At 46.3% G+C, this 22,058-nt stretch overlaps 1 protein-coding gene and 1 pseudogene across 4 annotated transcripts in view; one reads left to right on the top strand and one right to left on the bottom strand.

Annotated features, from left to right (window-relative positions):
• The window catches only part of LOC135908215 (pneumococcal serine-rich repeat protein-like), a 107,470-nt gene that overhangs the window by 56,041 nt on the left and 29,371 nt on the right, over positions 1–22,058 (bottom strand). For 2 of the 4 annotated variants that reach the window (XM_065439991.1, XM_065439984.1), the window contains exons 5-9: positions 21,162–21,382; positions 14,247–14,432; positions 11,305–11,723; positions 9,537–9,765; positions 1,907–2,134 (exon numbers count right to left, since the gene is read on the bottom strand). In XM_065439991.1, coding sequence (XP_065296063.1) covers positions 1,907–2,134; positions 9,537–9,765; positions 11,305–11,723; positions 14,247–14,432; positions 21,162–21,382 — 1,283 coding nt within the window. Of the gene's footprint in view, positions 1–1,828; positions 2,135–9,536; positions 9,766–11,304; positions 11,724–14,246; positions 14,433–21,161; positions 21,383–22,058 lie in introns of all 4 variants that reach the window. The other 2 variants (XM_065439977.2, XM_065439971.1) reach the window with 2 other exon arrangements.
• On the top strand, positions 19,472–20,641 carry LOC139054995 (tigger transposable element-derived protein 4-like; annotated as a pseudogene).

Genomic DNA, 22,058 nt, shown 5'->3' on the forward strand with positions numbered 1-22,058 from the left:
TGACTAAAGTCCAGTGTTGTCATTATTCTATTGGCGATTATTTTGGTAAATATTTTATATAATACTGGGACTAAGCTAATGGGCCTATAATTTTTTATTTCTTTAACGTCGCCCTTCTTGTGGATTAGTATAACGTTTGCATTCTTTCAGTTTTCTGGGACTCTTGCAGGCGATAGACACTTCGTATAGAGAGCCGCCAGTTTTCCTAGCATTATGTCTCCTCCATCTTTGATTAAATCGACTGTTATTTTATCCTCTCCTGCTGCCTTTCCCTGTTTCATGCCTTGGAAGGCCTTTCTGACCTCATCTCTAGCTATAGGAGGAGTTTCTGTATACTGTTCGTAATTTCATAATTGTTTTGAATAGAGTGCTCCTGAGTCGTCTGGGTATTAAAAGGTCAGTATAGAATTCTTCCACTGCTTTTACTATATCTTCAGGATTGTTGATGATATTACCCTGCTTATCTTTTAGTGCATACATCTTGGTTTGTCCAATGCCAAGTTTCTTTCTCACTGATTTCAGGCTGCGTCCATTTTTTTACGATTGCTTCAGTCTTTCTGACGTTATAGTTTCTAATATCACTTATTTTTGCCTCGTTGATCAGTTTTGACAGTTCCGCGAATTCTATCTTATCTCTTGCGTTGGACACTTTCATTTTTTGTTGTTTCTTTATTAGGTCCTTTGTTAGTTGGGAGAGCTTGCCTACTGGTTACCTTGGTGCCTTGTCTCCTACTTCAATTGCTGCCTCTGAAGCCAGCCTCGTTACTGTTTCATTCATTACTTCTATGTCATCATCATCATCTCTCTGTTCTAAGGCTGCATATTTGTTTGCAAGTACCGGCCTAAATTTGTCTGCCTTCACCCTTACTGCATCTAAGTTGACCTGTTCTTTCTTGACCAATTTTACTCTTTCTCTATTCAAATTGAGGTGGATCCTGGCCCTCACTAACCTATGATCATTACAGTTTACCCTACCTATTACTTTTACATCCTGCACTGTGATGGCATCGGCAGAAAGTATGAAATCAATTTAATTTCTTGTTTCCCCATTACAGCTTTTCTAGGTCCATTTTCTGTTGCTACGTTTCCCGAAAAAAAAAAAGGTTTTCATTATTCTCAGCTTATTCTTTTCTGCAAATTCTACCAGCATCTCACTTCTAGCGTTTCTACAATCAACACCGTAGTCGCGAATTGCCTGTTCACCCGCCTGCTTTTTCCCCACTTTTGCATTGAAGTCCCCCATTACTGCTGTATACCGCGGTTGCACATACCAGCAGCCATCAAAAGCATAAAGCAAAATGAGTAAACTAAAGAACTCTACAAGATGGCGGTGCTGTTATGCTATTATTTACTTTTGCATATTCTCTCACATTGTTTTCCAATGCAGCACTATAGTGCAGCCAAGACCTCTCATATTGCACTTTGATACAGCAGTACATAAAGCACATTCACAAGAGTTTGCGAAATTCATATGCGCTTGACGACAAAAACAACAGGAATGGCGACACGTCCCATGCCTTCTTTTATGTTCCACAGTGGTCAGACGAGAATTCAAATTGTGGCAAAGACTGCTATATATAAGACATGAGGGAACTTCTCTCATTTTAGTTTTTAATCTTCACCTGTGCTCTGGCTTATATGGCAGCCTGACTACCAAGACATTCATGAGTAAATGAAGAAAAATTTGCTTCATAAATGCCCAAGTTATTAAACAGACTCAGATTTTATGCAGTAGCCATTTTGTCTGCAAAACACAGTGAGGTGAAAAGAATTTCAGAGTGAAGATACGGTGTCACCGACCCTTCCGAGTTCTCAACAACAAACACACTTTTTCGTCTGTTCCAACCGATGTCGTCTGCCCCCAGGCCACCAGCAGGTGGCGGATGGCAAAAGGTCAGCCACTCACTGCCTTCCTGGCGATACTGCATGATGGCCCCCTTGGGCACCGAGATTGTGGCCTTGCCGTACGAGGGCGACGGGCAGGGCAGCTGCGGGGGACCACCGCCCATCGAAGGAGGCACTGGTGTAGGGATGCGAGGCACCCGGACAGGCAACCGGGGGTTCACCGTCACCGCCCGTGGCCGCAGGCGCACCACACCAGGCTCGCTCGTCACCGACACGGATGCTGATGGCACTGCAGCAGCATTGGAAAGTGCTATGGTGGAATTTGCCACACGGATGTGTTCCAATTCTGGCCAGCATTGAAGCCGGTCTACTATGACTGCTAAGAAGACAGTTTTGAGCCAAGGGAATGGAATGCATTTGGGAACACATCTTTGCGATAGGATGCCACCTTGCTTTAACAAGAAAACTGAGAAAAGCAAGTAACTATTAAGGAGTATTCAAAAATCAGATGTTCAATTTTAAAGCTAATTCAAATAATGAAAACCAACTACAAATCGAATTGCATATTTTTAAAAATATTTTTAGCGTATTTTTTGAATACGAATATTATTGGTTTCGCAAAAATTCAAGTTTTTTCAGCAACAAGAGGTATAAAAAAAAAGACAAGTTTATTAAACAGCAAGTACTGTACAGGAAAATTATGCTTTGTGATCAACAAAATTCTCTACTACAACATTTTCCTTTGACAGCATCATAATTGCAATAATTTTATGTTGTCATGAAGGAAGGATCAGGGTGTCTACCAAGTTGACATTTCCAAATTCCCTGAGTTTTCTAGGTTTTCCGAGTCCCATTGCAAATTTCCCTGAGTGATGCAGAACTATGTTTTATGTCAAGACAGGCTGAAATTATATCACCTGATGCTGTCACTCTCTAGTAAGCACATGAAAAAACTTAAAAAAGCGACTTAATCCAATTTGAATACTAAGGAGTAGTGTTTATGTTATTCAAAAAGAGAATAGAAGGCAGGGATTAGTAAAATGCACAGCAAATAAAGTGTCTTCGAAAAAAATTGCGATGGAGTCGGACATTCTCAAATACGAATAAAAAGGAGATGCATATACAAGCAAATATTTTCGAATATGAGCTATTTTTATCAACTGATAGCAAGCTCAGTGGTATGAGGCCCGAATTCTGTCACAACTGAGGTTCTCTCTCAACAGCTCGTAAGTCAACCTCAACTGTTCTGACATATCCTCAGCCCGCACACGATGCCCGAGTGTTGTGTTTTACTGCTTTAAAGAGTTTATTTTGGTTTGGATGAGGGACACCTGCATCTCGACATCAGCCAAAACTTTATTTTTTGAGCTCAAGCTCCTTCAAAACGGCGACAGCAAGCTTCCTTTCCCGTTTATTCCTCAATGCGTAGGTCATTTCTGTTCTTGTCCTCCTTCCGCCACTCATTCGCCCCAAGGACCATTTGAAGCATCTTGGTCAGTTGCTCCACGACCGATTTTTTGAACTCCTCAGGGGCCGCTAAAACGTCCGAAAAATCGGCCAGTTGGACAAAAATAAATGCGTGTCATTTACTGCCCTTAGGTACTCAAACCACCACAGGCACGTTCGAAAACGCTCTGAAGGCTTGTCGGTACACATATTAAGCATATCGGTGCTCGTACTTTGACAGGAAATACCGGGTGCACGCGTGTATAATTAAGGAATACATACTGTGTTCCGTGGCAATAGCCCCTTCCCACGCTTGTTTTGCTTCACTGCAATACTTTTTTGTATGCTTCACCAAGTAACATTTATGTACAGAGGCGAAGCTGACTTTCAGGAACCAGCATTATGCAACACACCATGTTTTTAAAGTTTCTAAGCCAATCGCGAGGACCACAAAGGCGGAGTCCATGCCATTGCTGACAGCAGCTAATTCTTTCAATCAAAAACTCAGCAACCAAAGGCAAGAAGCTTCATACCGAACGTCGAAGCAGCTAGGCCTAGCGTAGCCGCAGTGGTGTCAATGGCTGCCAGCGGATCTGCGAGCGAGAGTGCCGGTTCGAGGTGGCGAAGTAATCAAAACGGCAGCCGTGGTGCCTTTGATTGTCGTTTTGGACCTACGGTCATGGCAAAATGTCCGGAAAATCGGACGGCGCGGTGTTCTTGGGTCAGAAATTTCACACGTTCTGATACGTTGACTCTATGGGGTACGTGGCGGTGCCGCGAAGCTGTCCAAATTATCGGGAATCCGGAAAGCCGGTCGTTGACTATACGCTAACAACTCCTCTAGCCAATGACAGGGCGTCAAAGACGATTCATTATGATTCCTGTCTGTTACTCAAGCCAGCATTACTGCGACTTTTGACCCTTTCTGTAAAATTGCCGCTAATTTTCCCTGATGAAGAGGCCCAAATTCCCTGACTTTTTCCAGACTACTAAAAATCCCTGAGAATTCCCGGTTTTCCAGGTTGGTAGACACCCTGAAGGATAGCTGCTCGACATGTTTGGGGGGTAGCGACCATCCTCCTGCATGTCACAATTCCTTCACACAGAAAAGAGCTGCTCACTGACACACTGGTGTCTGTTACTAGTACGTATCTCTTTGCAAGCCGAGCCAACATTGGCACAATGCTTACACCACTGCTCATATAGACCTTCTATTTGGCTCAAAAACTTTACCATGCACCTATCTCTCAACCTGTGCTTGTGGCAGTGAAAATTGGTGCTGGTTGATGAGCTTATCAAAATCTTTCCACAGTGCTGAAGTGGAAGGAACCTCTTAAGAAGCTTTCATTGCTGAGGACATGTCTGGTTGGTGTTGAAATTGGAATTGGAGTTGGAAAAAATAAATGCATGTCATTTACTGCCCTTAAAAGCTCAAACTGCCACAGGCACATTCAAAAATGCCCTGAAGGCCTGTCGGTACACTTATTAGGCATATCGGTGCTCGTACTGTGACAGGAAATACCGGGTGCAGGTGCGTATAATTAAGGAATACATACTGTGTCCCGTAGCAATAGGCCCCTTCCACGATTGTCATGCTTCACTGCAATACTTTTGCATATGCTTCACGAAGTTACATTTTTGTACGGAGGCGAAGCTGACTTTCGGGAACCAGTATTATGCAACGCACTGTGCTTTCCAAGCTTCTAAGCCAATTGCGAGGACCACAACGGCGGAGTGTGCCACTGCCGACAGCGGCGAATTCTTTCATTAAGAAACATGGCACCCAACGGCATGAAGCTTCATAGCGAACGCTGAAGCAGCTAGGCCTAGCGTTGCCACAGTGGTGGCTACGGCTGCCAGTGGATCTGCGTGCGAGAGCGCCGGTTCGAGGCAGCGAGGTAATCAAAATGGTGGTGGCTTTTCAGACCTTCTGATACATTGACTCTATGGGGTATGTGGGGGTGCAGCAAAGCCATCCAAATTATCGAGAATCCGGAAAGTAGGTCATTGACAGTACACTGGCAACTCCTCCAGCCGACGACAGGACCTCAAAGACGATTCATTACGATTCCTGCCTGTTATTCGAGCCAGCATTACCGCGACTTTCGACCCTTTCAATAAAATTACTGCTAATTTTCCCTGATAGAGGCACCAATTCCCCAAGTTTCCCTGAGTTTTTCCAGACTACTCAAAATCCCTGAGAATTCCTGGTTTTCCCAGTTGGTAGACACCCTTTATCTACTACAGTCGAACCCACTTATATCAATATTCAAGTGCCATAAAAATTCCATTGTTATAACCGATAATTGTTATAACCAGGTCGCATTAAAAAATAAAAATAGGGGGATGACAGACCTGATGTGTGAAAACTATAATGGTGGGGAGGCCTGTGCCCCTCCTCACCACTTTCCTCCATCAGGCTGCTGACTGTGTTCACTCATTTAGCTGCTTCCTGGGAGCTCTGACTGCGTCTAACAAGCCATGGCTGTCGGCGTTAAAGAATGGCACTGCTATAACAACTGCAAAGAGGGGTCATGGGTGGCAAATGATATGCGAGCACCGCCGAGGCATCACTTTGGTGGGCCCAAAAGATGCCCTTTCAATATTGCGAGAAGGCTGCCACAACAGCCTGTCAGCTTGAGCAATCCAGAAGAAACGCTGAGGCAAGATCGTCACAAGTATCTCGCCATGTACTTCTCACTGGCTTGCACGAGAAAACCCTATGTCCGTCAGTCTTGCATGCTTTATGCGAAGCTTGCCAACATTCTCCTGCAAGGCATCCAGGTGCTCTACGTAGTGCAGCGGAAGGTTCCTCGTGAAAACGAAGCCCCGGAGGGACTGAACCATTTGCTGGGCCTCCTGTGAGGACAACACTGAGGCAGCTTGCTCTACCGTGTCATCTGTCTCTATCCGATGCAAGCACACTTGCGACGATCGCCTCATCATTTAGAAGCACTTAGTCTCCAAATCTATAGCCGTGCCCTTTCTTTTAACCGGCAACGTCATTCACTGCCGATGATCATCGGGTGCATCAGCCATCTCCCATTTCGGCGGTGAGTCAAACCAACTGTTGGTCAAACGAGGCTGAGAAACCGCATGGCCAGGGACAATTTCGACGCAACCAACAAAGACAAATGCAAGCGAATAAGCTGTTAGCAGAACTGCGCTGAATGAAAAGCCAGCAAGCAACATGCAAGCAGCACAGTTGGCGCACTCCATTCCTCTTTCGGAGGGTGGGGCGGCTTAGAGCTATGGGCGCAACCCATTCATGTTTGGAGAGGTGGAAGGGTGACGGGAGAGAGGCGTGCAGAGATGGCTGGAAAATGAACGCGCGGTGGCTGTTGAAGGGCCCATCATGCAGAGGCTCGAATTTCTCGTTTTCTTTTTTTCTTTTCAAGGATTTCGCATTTCACTATCTTTCGGCTCGGACACTCAGGGGCATTGTAGTAAGTGGGTTATTTCACCATGGAAAACATACAAAAGTTGATGGGGCTGCAGCTTCTCATTGTTATAACCAATGTATTGTTAAAACCAGTTTCGTTATAAGTGGGTTCAACTGTCTTGCATTTTTAGAATATTTGGTATACAGTCACCGACCGTTTATTTGGACCTCACGGAGACTGTGGAAAAGTCCGAATAAACAGGTGTCCGAAAAAAAGCAGATTAAGAAGAAAAAAAATAAATCCTTCATTTCCACGCACTGATTCGGGCTCAGCAGTAGGCTTAAAGAAATCGTGAATGTGCCGTTGCACGCTGTTCCATTTACGCGCAATCAGATAAGCCTGAATCTCGGAGAGGGTCGTATGGTCACTATAGGCGGCTGGAAGCACAGTCACTGCCTGTACACACTCCACATACGACAGCAGCGTAGCACATGGTGCGTCATCGTCCGGCGGCACAGCAGAAACCTGACGAATGATCTCGCCGTCGTCGAGTTCTGCGAATGTTAGTATAGCAGTATCAGCACCTGTGAAACTGTCAAATGAGGCGGTGCCCGGAATCGCAATGCAACCACCGCGCAGGTCTCGGCAGAACATTTTCGGCGTCAGTAAGGAGCACATCGGAAGGCGACAAATCCTGAGCCTACTAGCACCCGCTTGCCGGCATTTCCCAGCACAGTCTGTTCGGGCACTGTCGGCGCCACTAGACACTTGACACAATGTTTCCGTATGATGCGTTGCATCACCGCAACCTCGACACAGCATTCAAAACAAACATCACCACGCTGTCACGCCGACACCAGTGGCACAAACGAAAAACGTGACCTACTCACAGCGTTGTGCACAAAGAAAGAAACAAATCAACTGCTGGATTGTCTTGACATGGCTTACTAAGCTGAAACCGAAACTGCTGCAGAGCCACTCTATCTAACCAGGCAGAAACGATGATGATGCGCGGGGATTTGCAGTAGCACCACTTTGTGGGGCAGCAAGGAGGCTCCGTTCAAAAGAAAAATAGCGTTCACCAAGTCGAACCATGCACCGGTCAGAGTCAGTGCATGGTGCTCTCGATCGAGTTGGCTCAAGGAGTGTCTGAAAAATCAGACGAGAGGTTCCAAGGTGTCTGAATTTTCGGCATTTGTTATACGTTATGGTCTATGGGGAGAATGGCGGTGCCGCGAAGCAGGCTGAATAATCGAGCATGTCTGAATTTTTGGAGTCGAAAAATAAGTCGGCGACTATACTCGATAAAAGACTCGGCCGTGGTCTGTACGCTGATGTGCACAGTGTTCCCACGGCGCAGTCTCAATCGGTACAAGGGTCATCCAGGTCAACGGGACCTATCGAAATGGTTAACGCAATGCCGACAGAAGGAACAACAAAAGCAGCATGTCAGGAAAGCATGCAAGCATGTGCGAAGATCAGGTCAATTAGCCACCGGAAGGCATGCAGGTCGTATCGGATACGCGTGTTAAGCACTTCACACACACACAGATTCAGGTAGCTCGAGTTTTCTGCCCACATGTGAGCTTAAGCACACGCATTAACTTAGCATGCATGCTCACTATAGTTGCCGGCTGGTGGCCCGCAGATCCAAAGACCGTTTCAGCATCCGTCAATCTAAAACATACGTGTGATCTTGAGACCGATCACTGATGGTCTCAAGCCGTAGGAACAAAATTAGGTACAGTAAACCCTTGTAAATGTGTGCCCTCCTAAAAGAAATTTTAGTTTAAATATAGTCACAATCACTCCCCCAGCCTGTCGCCACTGAACTTAACGTATTGGCTGCCCGCTTAAGCTGTAGTCGCTTACTGCATGCCAAATAGTTTGTGCGTAGTAGTTAGTTCATTTTTCGATGGGTACAAATGTGGATTCATTGAAATGTTGTACATGCGGACCATAGATAGTGAACTTGTGGTGCACGGACCTTTCACGGAGTGCAGTCGCTACCGATAGAGACATCAAAACACAGTGGCCATGACGTGTTTCCTGCTTCCATAGCTTTTGGCACTTCCACGTTGTCCACGACGACATGGAAGTAGATGATGGCCCTTCCGTAACCAATGCAGCTGACAGGCTGCCACGAAAACCTTTTCACATTTTTTAAAAGGCCCCCTTTTGGGGCCACCAAAGCGATGCATCATCGGAGCTCACATGTCGCTTGCCGCCTGTGACCTCTCTGTGTACTAGTTGTTATAGCAGTGCCGTTCTTGAATGCAGACAGCCGCAGCTTGTTACACGCGATCGGAGTATGTAGGAAGCAGAGATAGACAATTAAACGAGTGAACAAAATCAGCAGCCAGATGGAGGAAGGTGGTGGGGAGAGGCACTGGCCTCCCTGCTTTGTACTTTTCTCAAAACAGCTCTGATCCCCCTGTTACGATTTTTTTCATGCAGCCCAGTTATAACAATTGTTGGTTATAACAACACAATTTTTGTGGCACTTGAATATTGTTATAAGTGTGTTCGACAGTACTTTCAACTTCATCATAGCACTCTCACGTACTGGCATGGTGGTTTTGGTGCAAAGTTGAAGAAGGGGAACTAATCTAAAGAAGACGAAGTGGTAGCAGCAATACAGATGCTCCAATTGAGTAAGAGTGGCCAAACAAGCGAAATCTAATCCTGGAGCAAACATTTCAACATGGAGATTCTACTCTGCATTGATGATGTCAAGTCCCCTGGTCAAGAAGTTGGCTCCAGGCTCATGCTCCCAGTGGCTTACTTTCTTTTGCAATAGACTGCACAATTGTAGACTACACTATGGCACAATTGTGATCGTGAAAATCATAAGCCACACACCTGGAGCGCTGACAATAGATGCAACACTGGTGAAAGCAGCGGTTGAAGAGCAGGAGGGATGACTGGCTGAGGAGGCTTGTAGGCCCATGACCATGGGTGCCTTGCCCTGGTGCACGAGTGGTGTCGTGCCCGGTGCCGACACCGTCTTCACCACAGGCACACTCAGAGGGGGCTGCAGCAGGTTTGAAGACATGGAGCTGGGTGCTGCTGTTGTGGACACCAGGATCACCTGCAGAGTAAGCACGAGCAAGGTCAGCACCTACGCAGCACATTTCTGTGTTGCTTATACGCTACGAGATTGTTCTCTCAATAACTGGGAAGAGAAAGGTAAGTATCACAGGCTAAGAATATACACTCAGTGGTTGATACCAATTATCGCAAATGATACCAAATGATACCAAATTGCAGTTGCCTTATGTTCTCCTAATATGTACTAATGTTTTCTCTGTAATAATTGTGGCCTAATTATCTTGTATATTACCTATGTTTCACTGTATTATTATTTTGTTAAATTCTCTTGTTTTTAGTATGTACAAACTATGACCAGTGCCTGTGATCCCCCATGTGATACCCTCTTAATGAAGGCTTTTGGGGGTATTTTGAATAAATAAATGAATAAATAAAAGACACCCCATCCCTCAGAGATAGCCAAACACATTTTGCCCTCCCCAAGATTGTGGGGTATTGATCATGGGAGGGAGAAATTAACCTCTCTAGCACAAGGGGAGAATACCCCACAATGATGGCATCACGCATTTGTTGTCACGCATACGTGATGGTGGCATCATGCATCATGGTCTCATGGAATTCCCTATGGAGACTGTCTGTCTATAAGCTGAAAAAAAAAAAGTACTCCATGGCTGGAGAGGAATAAGGTGCTGAACCTTGGCAACTCCAGCTGCTCAACGAGAGCATGTGAGGCTGCTGCTCCCAAGTGCATTCAGGGCAGGTTTGTCGGAAACAACACTATACATAGTTTCTTCATCAATCTTAAAAGATGACCTATGTGTGAAACCCCTTTACTTTTAGATGTACAGTGGCTCAAAGGAAGATGGAGACGAGGTGACCAGCAGCGGCTGAACACGTGGTTGGAGCCAACACATTGCTACGACAAAAACAAGTCCCTTTGTCGGTACATTGGCTCCAGCCTGCTGAGACACCCGTTGTTTGACCAGTGCTGATCCCCTTATGTTTAGTTCTTGCTGTACCTTCCTTTGAAGTCCTACACCACAGGTTCCCACATGTGTTTCTAAAGAAACCAGACATTCCAGAATGAAATTCTGGTGTTCTGCAGGGGTCGACAAATTGATGTATGCTTCCCCCCCCCCCCCCATTCAATTCCTAAAGCTCTTGTACATTGCTTCCCTCTGCCATAACATAAGTTCCGTAAGCAATCTTTCTTGTCCATGAGCAGAAAAGCTTGATTAGTTTTGCAATAATACCAGCACAATGAAGATGAAGAAAGCCATTTCCCAAGCTGGCTACTCTTCTCAAAGGTTGCATAACTGAGAGAGTTTGTTGTGGAGTTCTTGCTGCGATACTGCAGCAAGACAGTTGCCCAATGCGTGCAACTACTACTACAGCAAACAATAGTAACCAGAAAAGCAGCTAGTCTCTTGGATTTGTCGTCCCAAACTACCCCAGACGCTTTGTGTGCAGCGCTCCGTTTGGCTGAAAGCCCTACCTCGGCAGTCCAGGATGACAAATCGAAGAGCCTCATTGAGATGAGAGGCACCAGCTCCGAAGTAAAGGGACACTTATGGCCCACCTTTTGAGAGCTTGCTGGCACACTGGTTGTCCTTTGCGTTGGCGCCATGGGAACTCTGAGCTGTGGGGTGGACACCGATGGAAGGTTAACTACTTTCGTCATTATGCCTGGTGAGGCAGCTGCAGTGGCACCAGGAAGTGATGTCGGGACCACGACCTTTGTCACAACAGGACCGTTGCTGGTAACTCGTGTGAGCGGCGCAGCGATAGGGGCAGGTGCAGGAGCAGCCGCAGCAGGGGTGGCCACGGGAGTAGTCACAGTGACAGCGGTGGCGGGGGCAGTGGTAGAAGCAGGCTTAGTCACAGCCACTAAAGCAGTTGCGTTGCCAGCTAGTGGCGATGGCAGGGAGTCTAAGCTGAGGGAGCGCTTCCTCTTGCGCGTGGCGTTGTCCTCATCTGCTTGAGAAACATCTGGGACTGCTGCAAAATAATGAAGCACAGAAGAACCCCATCATATAGTAATCCTGTCAGAACCAAGCAAAATGCTCCCTCAGAGCTTACTATAGCAGGAGCTTTACCGAAAGTGTGGTCACTCCTATCCCTGATTTCAACCAACAAAATAGTCTTGAGAGTGGGTAAACTTAAAAGGCTTATTACTTCCAGTCCATCAACAGATGGTGTATAGTCCATTCCATATACAGTCGCTGACCGATAAACCGGACACCAATAATCCGGACATGCTCAGTAATTTGGACAGCTTTGCGATATCGTCGGTGGCTCTATGGACTTAATGTGTAATGACGACTGATATTTTGGACAGCCGCCAGCTCTACAGATGATTATCTGGACTCTGTCCGTGGCTGTAGCATACGTCAACTCTGTCGCCATTATCTGCTCTGGCAACTTTGACAAGACTAAGTATGGCCTCAGAGAGACGAGACAACAAGTATGGCCTCGGAGATTACATACTAGACGGTAATTCCTGAGGCTCTGCCTTGGTCACAGCATTACGCCTCAGAGACCTAACTGCAAATGCCGACCTTGGAGGCTTTGTCTGAATCATAGGTTGCATCAACACTGCGGTCACCACATCCAATCCCGGTAACCCTATGTATGGCCTGCTCTTGCCATCCTGTTTGGCGAGTTTGCCTTTCGGACAGCGTCCTACCACTCTACGCTTCTTTGTTTAGTTTGCGTTCCAGACAGTACCCTGCTGACTCCAAGAAGTCTTTCTAGTGAACTTATCAGCAGGCTGTGTCAAATGACACCAACAGTGCCCTTGCAGTCTCAATGAGCCCGACTCCGCAACCTATGAGCCTGGTCTGCCACTTACTACAACGAGCTCAAATACGGACATCACTGATGACCTGATAGGCTGCGGTGTGCCGATTTCTGCTGCTGTTACATTTGAATATTTTGCAGACATCAACAGCATGGTGTTGTCGCATGCCGAACTGAATGATGACGAAATAGTTCAGCAAGTTCTCCCACCGTCAAACAGCGACTGTGATGATGCTGTGCTGTGTGCTCCCGGAGCGTTCACATGCGAATCTGACGCGAGCCTTTGCAGTCCTTACATCGGTGCACAGCGACAGCACAAAGGTGGCAGAAATACAGCTATATTGTGCTTACTTGCATATTGATCATACTTTTTTGGAAAAGAAATTGGTGCAAATCCAGGGGTGCGATCATTACACATCTTAAATTTTCTGCAAAAAGAAACAAAACAAAAATTTTCCCACATTTGCTGCAGGATGATAACAAGTACAGGCAGCTGCTGCTGTAACAGTGTGGGACATCAAAACAAAAATGGCAGCTGGCAGAGCAAGCTGAACGGGCCGAATACGATTTTTTTTCTTCTTGTGAGTACATTACGTGCATTGAAACAGTTTCTTCCTTATCAGTAATGAATAATGTCGGTAATATCGGCAAGTTTGCGACAACAACATGGCGATGTCTACTTTGAGGGGACAGAAACAGAGATGGGCACGCTTAGCTGCCAGTGACATAGGAACACATGGCAGGCATGCTGCGGAAACTGCAGCATTTGTCTTCACTACTATTTTAATATGGCACATTTCCACTAAGGGTGGGCGAATATCTTAGCTGTGTTACAAGCGTCGGCGTATGAATATGGTAAACTTCTAATGTATCAGTGTAAACGTGGCTACTATCGTCGCCGCTTGCAATTTGTTGCGTGCCCATGAGTGCAAATGAGAAGAATCGAAAGGCGCCTTTTTTGTTGTTGACCACAACTATTATAAAGCCCACAAATACTAAAACTAAGGCAAGTTTTGTTGTAGCTTTTTTTTTTCGTGTATGTCTTGAAGTGTCATTCGTATAGCATTCGACAGCATTCGACAGATGGTAAGCACGATCATCATTAGCTAGACTTGGCACACGACATACCACTGCGGCAAGTTCGGGAGGCGATCATTACACAGGAAAGAAAAAAGAGCGAATTCTGACAACAAAATTCAGGGGTGCGATCATTACAAGAGTGCGATCATTATGCGAGTAAATAAGGTACTTGGTTGTACGTAAGCGAAAGTGCGTGAAGCAATGAATCGACCCCTGTTTCTTGCACAGGGCCCTTAAAACGTAAATAAAATTTTATTTTTCTGATATATTTGTTTTTTCAGACATAGGATAGTTCGGACTTATTTTACCTTCCCCGTGGAGTCCGAATTATCGGTCGTCGACTGTAAAGCAGGCGATGCTACCAAGTCTAGAGAGACTTCTCTCACTGCTCATATTAGCAACCAAACAATGCTAGCAACTAACAAACAACACTAAAACGTAACACTGCAAAAATAACTAGACCACAAAGTTAGCAAAAGGTGGTGGTAGAGAGCAGACAGGTAAAGCAGTGGGAACTTGCAGGAAAAAGGCAACTGTTAAGAGATGTTGCACGCACAAAATAGATTGAGCTCAACAGCTGCAGAATCTGCCACGTGGTGTTACCGAGGCTGACGCTGGGAGCCCCAAGAGCACAGTACTCACTCGGCAGAGGCTCTGTCTTCACACCAGCTGGGCTCGGTGCTTTTGCCATCGTACCAGTGGTGGTTGGTGGCATCCACGCTGCGCTGGGAGACACAACTGCAGTGGCCTGCAGTGGTCGAGGTGACGTCGTTGGACCGTTGAGCCCCGAACATGATGGCATGGCTGTGCTGGGACCATTTCCAGTAACTGTGAGACAAAAGGCACGGCTATGTTTTAAGGAAAGCTTCCACTGGTTTACCTTCCAACACTCCACGGTCTATTGCGTAAACATCTGAGCACCGGCTTTATTAGAAGCTTCAAGGTGCTCGATGCTGCCTTTTGCCTACAAATGCTTAGAATGTGCATTTATTGTTTGATGTTGTGGCAGTACCAGCCCCAATAGAAATTCAGATGATTTCTCTCAAGATAATTCTAAGAAAACATGTAAAATTTGCCGCTTTTTTTTAATGTAGCGGTGAATTTTTATTTTGCATTCAGATTCTGAAAATTTTTATTTCTAAAATTTTTATTTCTGAAAATTTTTATTTTCTGAAATTTTTATTTTGCAATTGAAATTTGTATTTCTGAAAATATTTATTTTCTGAAATTTTTATTTTGCATTCAGATTCTGAAAATAAATTTCAGTGGAACCCCGGTTATACATCCCCCGTTTTTGTGATGACCCGGGTTTTATGACAGATTAGCACAGGCTCGGCGAAGTCCCCATAGAAACAATGCATTAAAAACCCTGGTTATCTGATGCAATTTTACGCTTGAACTGCGTTATGACCCCACTCGCGAAGCGCAGGACGGAACGGTGGACAAAAGAAAAGTGCTGTGGGTCTCTTTCCTCGCCCTGTCTCTCCTCATGCAGAGTGCTTGACACCGCTCGACTGGTTCGCTCTGGCACAGCTTTCTTCCTTGTCTCGTCTCATCGTTCATTTCTCCCTCCCCCACCAGAAGCCACTCGCGATGCTTGCTGTGCTGAAATAGCGCCTTTTCTTCTCCACAATCACTTTCTTCCTCTCTTCTCGGTGGCGTCGCCTCTCGTCGCTTTGGGGAAGCGTTTATCTCCTTCCAGTTTCCCAGCAGCAGATCGCTGACAAAGTAGTGCGGAGAGGTCTAGGTTTATTGCATGTGTTCTTCGTCGTAATCCTAGCGACCAGCGTTCAGCGGAGGTTTTGAGTCTTGTGGAGCAACGCGACACACGATGTCCCGAAAGCAGACAGTTCTATCGCTCGGCGATAAGCTGAATGTTATCGAGGAAGAGGAAAAGCAGCATGGAGCCACGAAAGCCAGCATTACCCGGGACCTTAAGATACTCGAATCTTTGCTTAAGACGAGCCTGGCAAACAAAGCGGTGATATTGCAGAATGCCAACAAGTTCAGGCTCAAGCGGAAAGCGGCAAACGAAGGACAGCATGAGAAGTTAGAAAAAGTTCTCGTCAAGTGGCTGCATCAAGCACGGAGCTCTATGATTAACGTTGACGGCGCCATTTTAAAAGAAAAGGCGGACCTTGTGGCATTGCGTCTGGGCATCGACGACTTTCAGGACTCGAACGTGTGGCTGGATCACTTTAAGAAACGAAACATGATTGTGTACAGCCATTCCTGCGGAGAAAGCACTTCCGTGGTCATTGTATCAAAATTGGTCATTGTATCAGTAGTTCCTTACCGTATTTACACGATTGTAAGTCGACTCGAATGTAAGTCGACCCCCCTCCCCCCCCCCCCATATTGCTTGTGACAGAAGAAAAAAATAAGAGCATACCCGCGGGCGCATTCCAGAACAAAAATGTATTACAGTAAAGCCTCGTTAAACTGCACCCGCTTAAACAGTAATTTCGTTTTAAATGTAGTGAAGTCAAACCCCTGACTCAGCGACCATTGAACATAATGTGTTTTGTTTCCGCATAAACCGTATCAGCTTATTGCGTACGTATCGGTTAGCACGTAGTGTTTCCACTTTTCGCCGCGCAAACACGGCGGTGCGTCGTCTCCATGGGGCAGCCCAGCAGAACAACAAGCCTCAGAGATCGGAACAATGGCCTCCAAGCTTCCTGTGTGTTTGCGCGTGAAGCCACATCTACATCAACATCATTTCGGTGCTGTGATAGAGAGCGTCGAGAGTTGTGGCGTCCTGCAAGCGAGGACTCACGTCATGCTGAAGCTAGGATAAAAAAACACGCCGGGTGCTCAGCATAGAAGAAAAATTAGGCATCGTCCGTACTGTCGAACGTGACACTTAGTCGGCGCTGGCACGTGACAGGGATCTGCTGTTGACTAGTGTGTGTGGCATTTAGAATGCAAAGTTGCTCGGCAGCGCCGCTGCGACTGTGAAGAGATGTCGGCTATGAGGTTCGACTTTTTGCCATCATTGCCTATGTTGTTGCCGAAGTGTCAACTAGTGACAGTGATGAGGATGACACGGATGGCGACAGCACAGGCGATTCCGGCCCGACAGTGGCAGAAGCTGCACGTTACGTCAGCCTCATGATGCAATCGTCGCAACGAGAACACCCCCAGCAATGAAAAAGGTGTCCCGGGACTTCTACAGCACTACCGCGCGCGTGCACGGAGAATATGTAAGGCAAACGAGGAATCTGCCATGCGAGTGTCTGCCGAGAAGAGAGGGCTGGCTGAAAAGCTGGCACGCAGCTTCAGAAAGTTTGAGGCCGCTGTCATAGTGCTAGGCCGCCGCGGCATCAAACGAAAAATAATACTTTTGTCGCGCGAAGTGAATTAATACTGCATGCTTTTTTCCCCTTTCATCGCATTCTCTCTGAGTTCCGTGTTTCATTTTCTACAGGTAAGTGGGTGATCTCAAGGAATTTGGTTAAACAGTACTACCGTTTAGTACATACTTTTTCCGAGCTCCGGCCAACTCCGGTTTAACGAGTTTTCACTGTAGTAGCTGGCATGGTCATTGCTGCTACGGTCCCACAGCATGTCATCGTCCAGCGAGATCGCGCATTTGCATACATAAGAGCATTTGCATACATGCATAAGTCCACGCCGAAGGTCCACGCAGGGACCGATCACGCATTTCGGCGACATACGCCGCAAGCTTGGCCTTCAGCTCCTGAAAGCGTCCCGACTTCGGCCAGCGGAAACCTCTTCGCTTGCTGTCCCAGGTGAAAATTTTGCTTCGCTGCCGTCACCACTCTCGCACCACCCATCAAGAAACATCAAACTTGCTGCCCGCTGCACAGTTATTTGTTTCTTCAGCGTAAAGGATGGCAGCCCTTTTCAGTGCTGCTGTGAACGAGCGCCGAATGTTTAGTGGACTCGGAGCACTCATGACAACTGAGGAAGCACGGAAGTAGCACTTCGCCAGCCATCAAATCGGACGCATGAAACTAAAGAGCTACAGGAAAAGAGAAACACGGGAGTGGCTTCTGCTATTCCTTGAACTGTCGATACTCCTCGGAAATGCCGCTGTTCTGAGGGTGCCGCCACAAATGGAACAGCGGTACTTCCATGAACTATTGACACCCCCCATGAGTGCTGTGCGCGCTGTAAAACTCTTGAAAATGTTGAAAAACCCTTCCGAAAAGCGAACAAACGCGCGGGATAGCGGAAAGCTACGGTTGGGGCCATAGAGCAAACATAAAATTGCAGCAACATTGTAGTTCCCCTGATATCCCGTTGGACTCGCTTTTTTTTTTTTCGGTGCTATGTTTTGGTTTCTATTGTAAGTCGATCCCCCACTTAAGATTTTCAAATTGTAAAACACAGGTCGAATTATAATGGTGTATATATGGTATATGTGGACTTGCCTTTCAAAATGCGCAAAAATTAATGACGCGGAAGCTGGCATCAGCAGCTTTGACACCACTTTGGCCCAAAAATCATAGCAATATAACAAAAGCTTGGGCGTATCGAAATGCATAGGCACTGGCCGGGACCTTTGGTTGCGATCGAATTAACCGAAAAATCTAATTTAGCCCAGTTGAATTAACAAAAGTCCACAGTAACAAAATCACATATAAATGCATTTCGTTATTCCGGGTTTTAAATAAATGGTGCTCTAAGGGCAAGAAGTTATAAAAAGTTAAATAATTTGCTGTAGTGAGAATTTCATTATAATGAAGAGCCTTACATTAAGGTTTAACTGTACTCTTAAGTGGCGGGGTGGGTTCTTGGATTATTCTTCAGAGAACTATGTAGTGGGTATGCTGCTACCCCTTAAGAGTGAAACAGGAGCCAGAGCTCACGAACGAGAACAAGGTATACAGTAGCTGACGAATTTTTCGGACTCCCAAAATTTGGATTTGACAGATATTGCGGACTTCATAAATGCACCATCAGGGTTCCTATAGAGCTAACGCATTTTCACAACTGATTTTTCAGTCGTAAAAAAAAGCCAGAAGTTAAATTTTCCGGACAAAATTTGCCGCGATGGACGAGCGCTATGAGTCAGGGAGGATGCCATTTTGAATCTTTAGCCGCCTGACTAGCTTCACATCGGACGTGAAGTGGCTTGGATGAACATAATAATTTGATTAGCAAGTATAGGAGGCATCCATATACATGCAGCAACGGTGGCACCTGTTGTAAGAAACGCTGATCTTGAAGGCCATGCTTTTGCCTGTGGCCTGCGCGGGAAGCGATTTTGAGAACCGGAAACTGGTCATGCACGGCCAGTTTTGGACACCACCTATGAATGCCAGGTGATGCTCACGATAACCACCATCATTAATTTTGCCTCGGTGTCGTAGGTGGTGTCGCGCATGTTTTCGTCCAGCAGTGATCCGCCGGCTTTTATCCAGTACAGTGCAATTGAAATATTCGCCTGCCATCACTAGCTGCCGTACAACATATCATCGCTATTTCAGTGCATTGTGGCCGTTCATTAAGCGCAACGCAGACATGTTTTCGAGGCTATGACCCCTGCTCTTCACCTGCCTCCACCGAATGTGTCAAAGAAGCGTGGAAAATATTCAACCATGACGCTGCACAAGAAGGTCGCCACCATCAGGCTTATCGAGCAAGGATGGACCCAAGTCGACGTCGCGAAGGAGTTTAATATCTCTAAACAGACCTTGTCTGATTACGTGAAAAACGAAGAAGAGAGCTTGTCTGCAGTCTACCAGTCGCACTGTAAAACTACAAAAAACGACCGGAAAGGACAACATCCAAAGCTTGAAGAGGCCCTGCAGCTGTGGTTGAAAGGAGTCCTAGCAAAGAACCTCCCCGTTTCGGGCAACATGCTCAAGCAGAAAGCCGAGATGCTCGCTTTAAAAATGGGCATTCAGGACTTCAAGTGCACCGATGGGTGGATCCGTGGGTTTAAGAAAAGGCATGGAGTCTCTTTCAAGAAAGTTTGCGGGGAGAGCGGTGCCATGGATCAATCTACTGTCACGGGCTACCGGACGAGTAAGTTGAAGGCTCTGCTACCAGAGTATGCTCCTGCAGACATTTTTAATTGTGACGAGACAGGCCTATTTTTCAAGATGTTGCCGGACTGTTCACTTTCTTTTACTAATGAGGCTTGTGCTGGTGGGAAGCATAGTAAGGAGAGGGTAACTGTCATGGTCAGGGCAAATGCAATTGGCACTGAAAAGTTGCCCCTTCTAGTGATAGGGACGGCGGAAAACCCGTGTTGCGAAGAACCAGTCTGTGTAGTACAGCAGCAATACAAAGGCGTGAATTACACAAAGCTTGTTTGAAGGTCACGTCCACTGTCTGAACCAGATGTCCGAGCGCCAGAAGAGGCAAGTGGTAATAGTCGTAGACAACTACGGCGCGCATGGTGCCGCAAACAACCTGCAAGCTGTTCGTCTTGCATTCTTGTCACTGAATACAAGTGTGCTCCAGCCGACGGACTAAGGGGTCATTAAAAACCTCAAGGTGCACTACCGGCCCCGTTTACTTGGCCGCACACTTATGTGCTTTGACAACGGGAAGACGTACTCCGTTAACCTGTTCTTGGCACACGGCATGCAAGCGGATGCCTGGAAGGCTGTTCAGCCTTCGACGATTGCAAATTGTTTAAGGCATGCTGGATTATGCAACTCTGAAGAGCCCGTGACTGAAGAGGCAGACAGCACCACTGAAAACATTGACACCAGCAAGCAGCTGATTGCCGCCTTGGCAGCAGTGGGATGGACCTTCCCGCTGCTGTTACTTTTCCCGAGTTTGGCGCGATCGAGAACAACATAGAGTTACGCGCAGAGCTTACGGACAACAAGATCATATGCCAGCTGACTGCACCAGCACAAAGCGACTCAGACTCCGATGACGACACCTCTGGCCGCCCACAACCATGAACGCAAGACATTGTCAACGCTCTAATATTGTTGTCTAGTGTGCATGACGAGAACATGACGCTTGCACAGATGCAAGCCAGTGTCGTTACAGAAAGGAGGAATTTCAAACAAGGGATCATCCACGACCTTTTCAGTCCAGTTTAGCTGAAATAAAGTTCATTTTTGCGACTCACAGATTTTTCAAACTATTTTTCGGTCCCCTCCAGGTCCTGTACATCAGTCGGCTACTGTAATTCATATCGGCTGCCATCCCCCAAGACTGCTTTCGTAGCCTTATCGCGGTGGTAATCCCGCAATGACATGCACAGGTGTCTGATTGCAGACTGCGTTGCATCACACATGCATGCACAGTGAGCATGACATGGGTTCCCACAACTCTTTATGGAGTTGTCATCATATTATAGATAACAATTCTTGCCCAAGCATTATGAATGCCTTTTGCATCCTCACATGTTATTTCCTTCCCCCCCCCCCCCCCGAACATAGCTCACAATGGCTGGCCGGCACTGATAAGATTGTTGTTGATTATTGATGGTTATTGTAGATTATTGATTATTGATAAGATTAGTGTTTAAGATTATATGTGGTGAATTAGTTATCTGCTAGCCAAACAGCTGCCCAGAATTTCAGGCCCCACGTGCTTTGCCCCACGGCCGGCACTCACTGTGAAGCAACTCCTTTTCAAGGGAAGCAGTGACACCGGAAGCAGCGGGAGCAGCAGTGGGAGCAGCAGCGGCACTCTTGGATGCCTGAGCATTTGCCAAGCTGTTGGCCACGTTGTTGGCCAGTGCACTGAAGGCTGTCTGTGGCACTAGCCGAGGCATCAGCGGCACCAGGCGTCGGCCTTCAATGGCCCAGTCGGATGATGTGTTGGGACCCACAATGCTGCACAGAATTGGGTGACACTTATTCATTTGTCTTCCCTGTAAAAGCTTAACGAACTCTACCTTGGGACAGCTTTCCAGCAAGGCATCATTCCTGTGAACTACTGCATCACAGGCTTTTAAAGCAGCAGGTGAACTAAGATAATGTGCTTTAAGTAGCATATGCTGACATTACAAGCAACAATTAGTATTGCCTTGCACAATATTTCACCTTCACTTAGATGATCAATAGTTCTCCCATCAGTTTGACAAAAGTACATGGGAAAAAAATTCTGTTTACTGGGTATGGGAGGTATTTGAGAACAGGACTTTGAATCACCATAGACATTAACATCGTGCTATCTGTCTAGGTTTAACACATTATGGTAGGCAGCACACCCTAACAAAAATTTTTCTTCCCAAGTTTCACTATTAAGCAGAGAGTTTCTCGATAAATGCTTTCGGCCAACACTAAATGATAGACAGCAAGCATGATCTGCTGGATTAGTGAACCAACACAGGACAAGGAACACGAAGTTTGGCACACAATTTGCATTCTTTTGAAACACAATCAGAGAAGACAGATCAATGCAAGATCCCTGGCTGCAGTGGAATCACACAGGTAATGCAAAGCAGATGCAATGTGCACCTATGTTTCACATCCAACAAGAACTGTCTCTACAAGTTCCAAATGAAGC

This window comes from Dermacentor albipictus, chromosome 1, assembly GCF_038994185.2.
Source record: "Dermacentor albipictus isolate Rhodes 1998 colony chromosome 1, USDA_Dalb.pri_finalv2, whole genome shotgun sequence".
In the NCBI taxonomy this organism is placed as follows: domain Eukaryota; kingdom Metazoa; phylum Arthropoda; class Arachnida; order Ixodida; family Ixodidae; genus Dermacentor; species Dermacentor albipictus.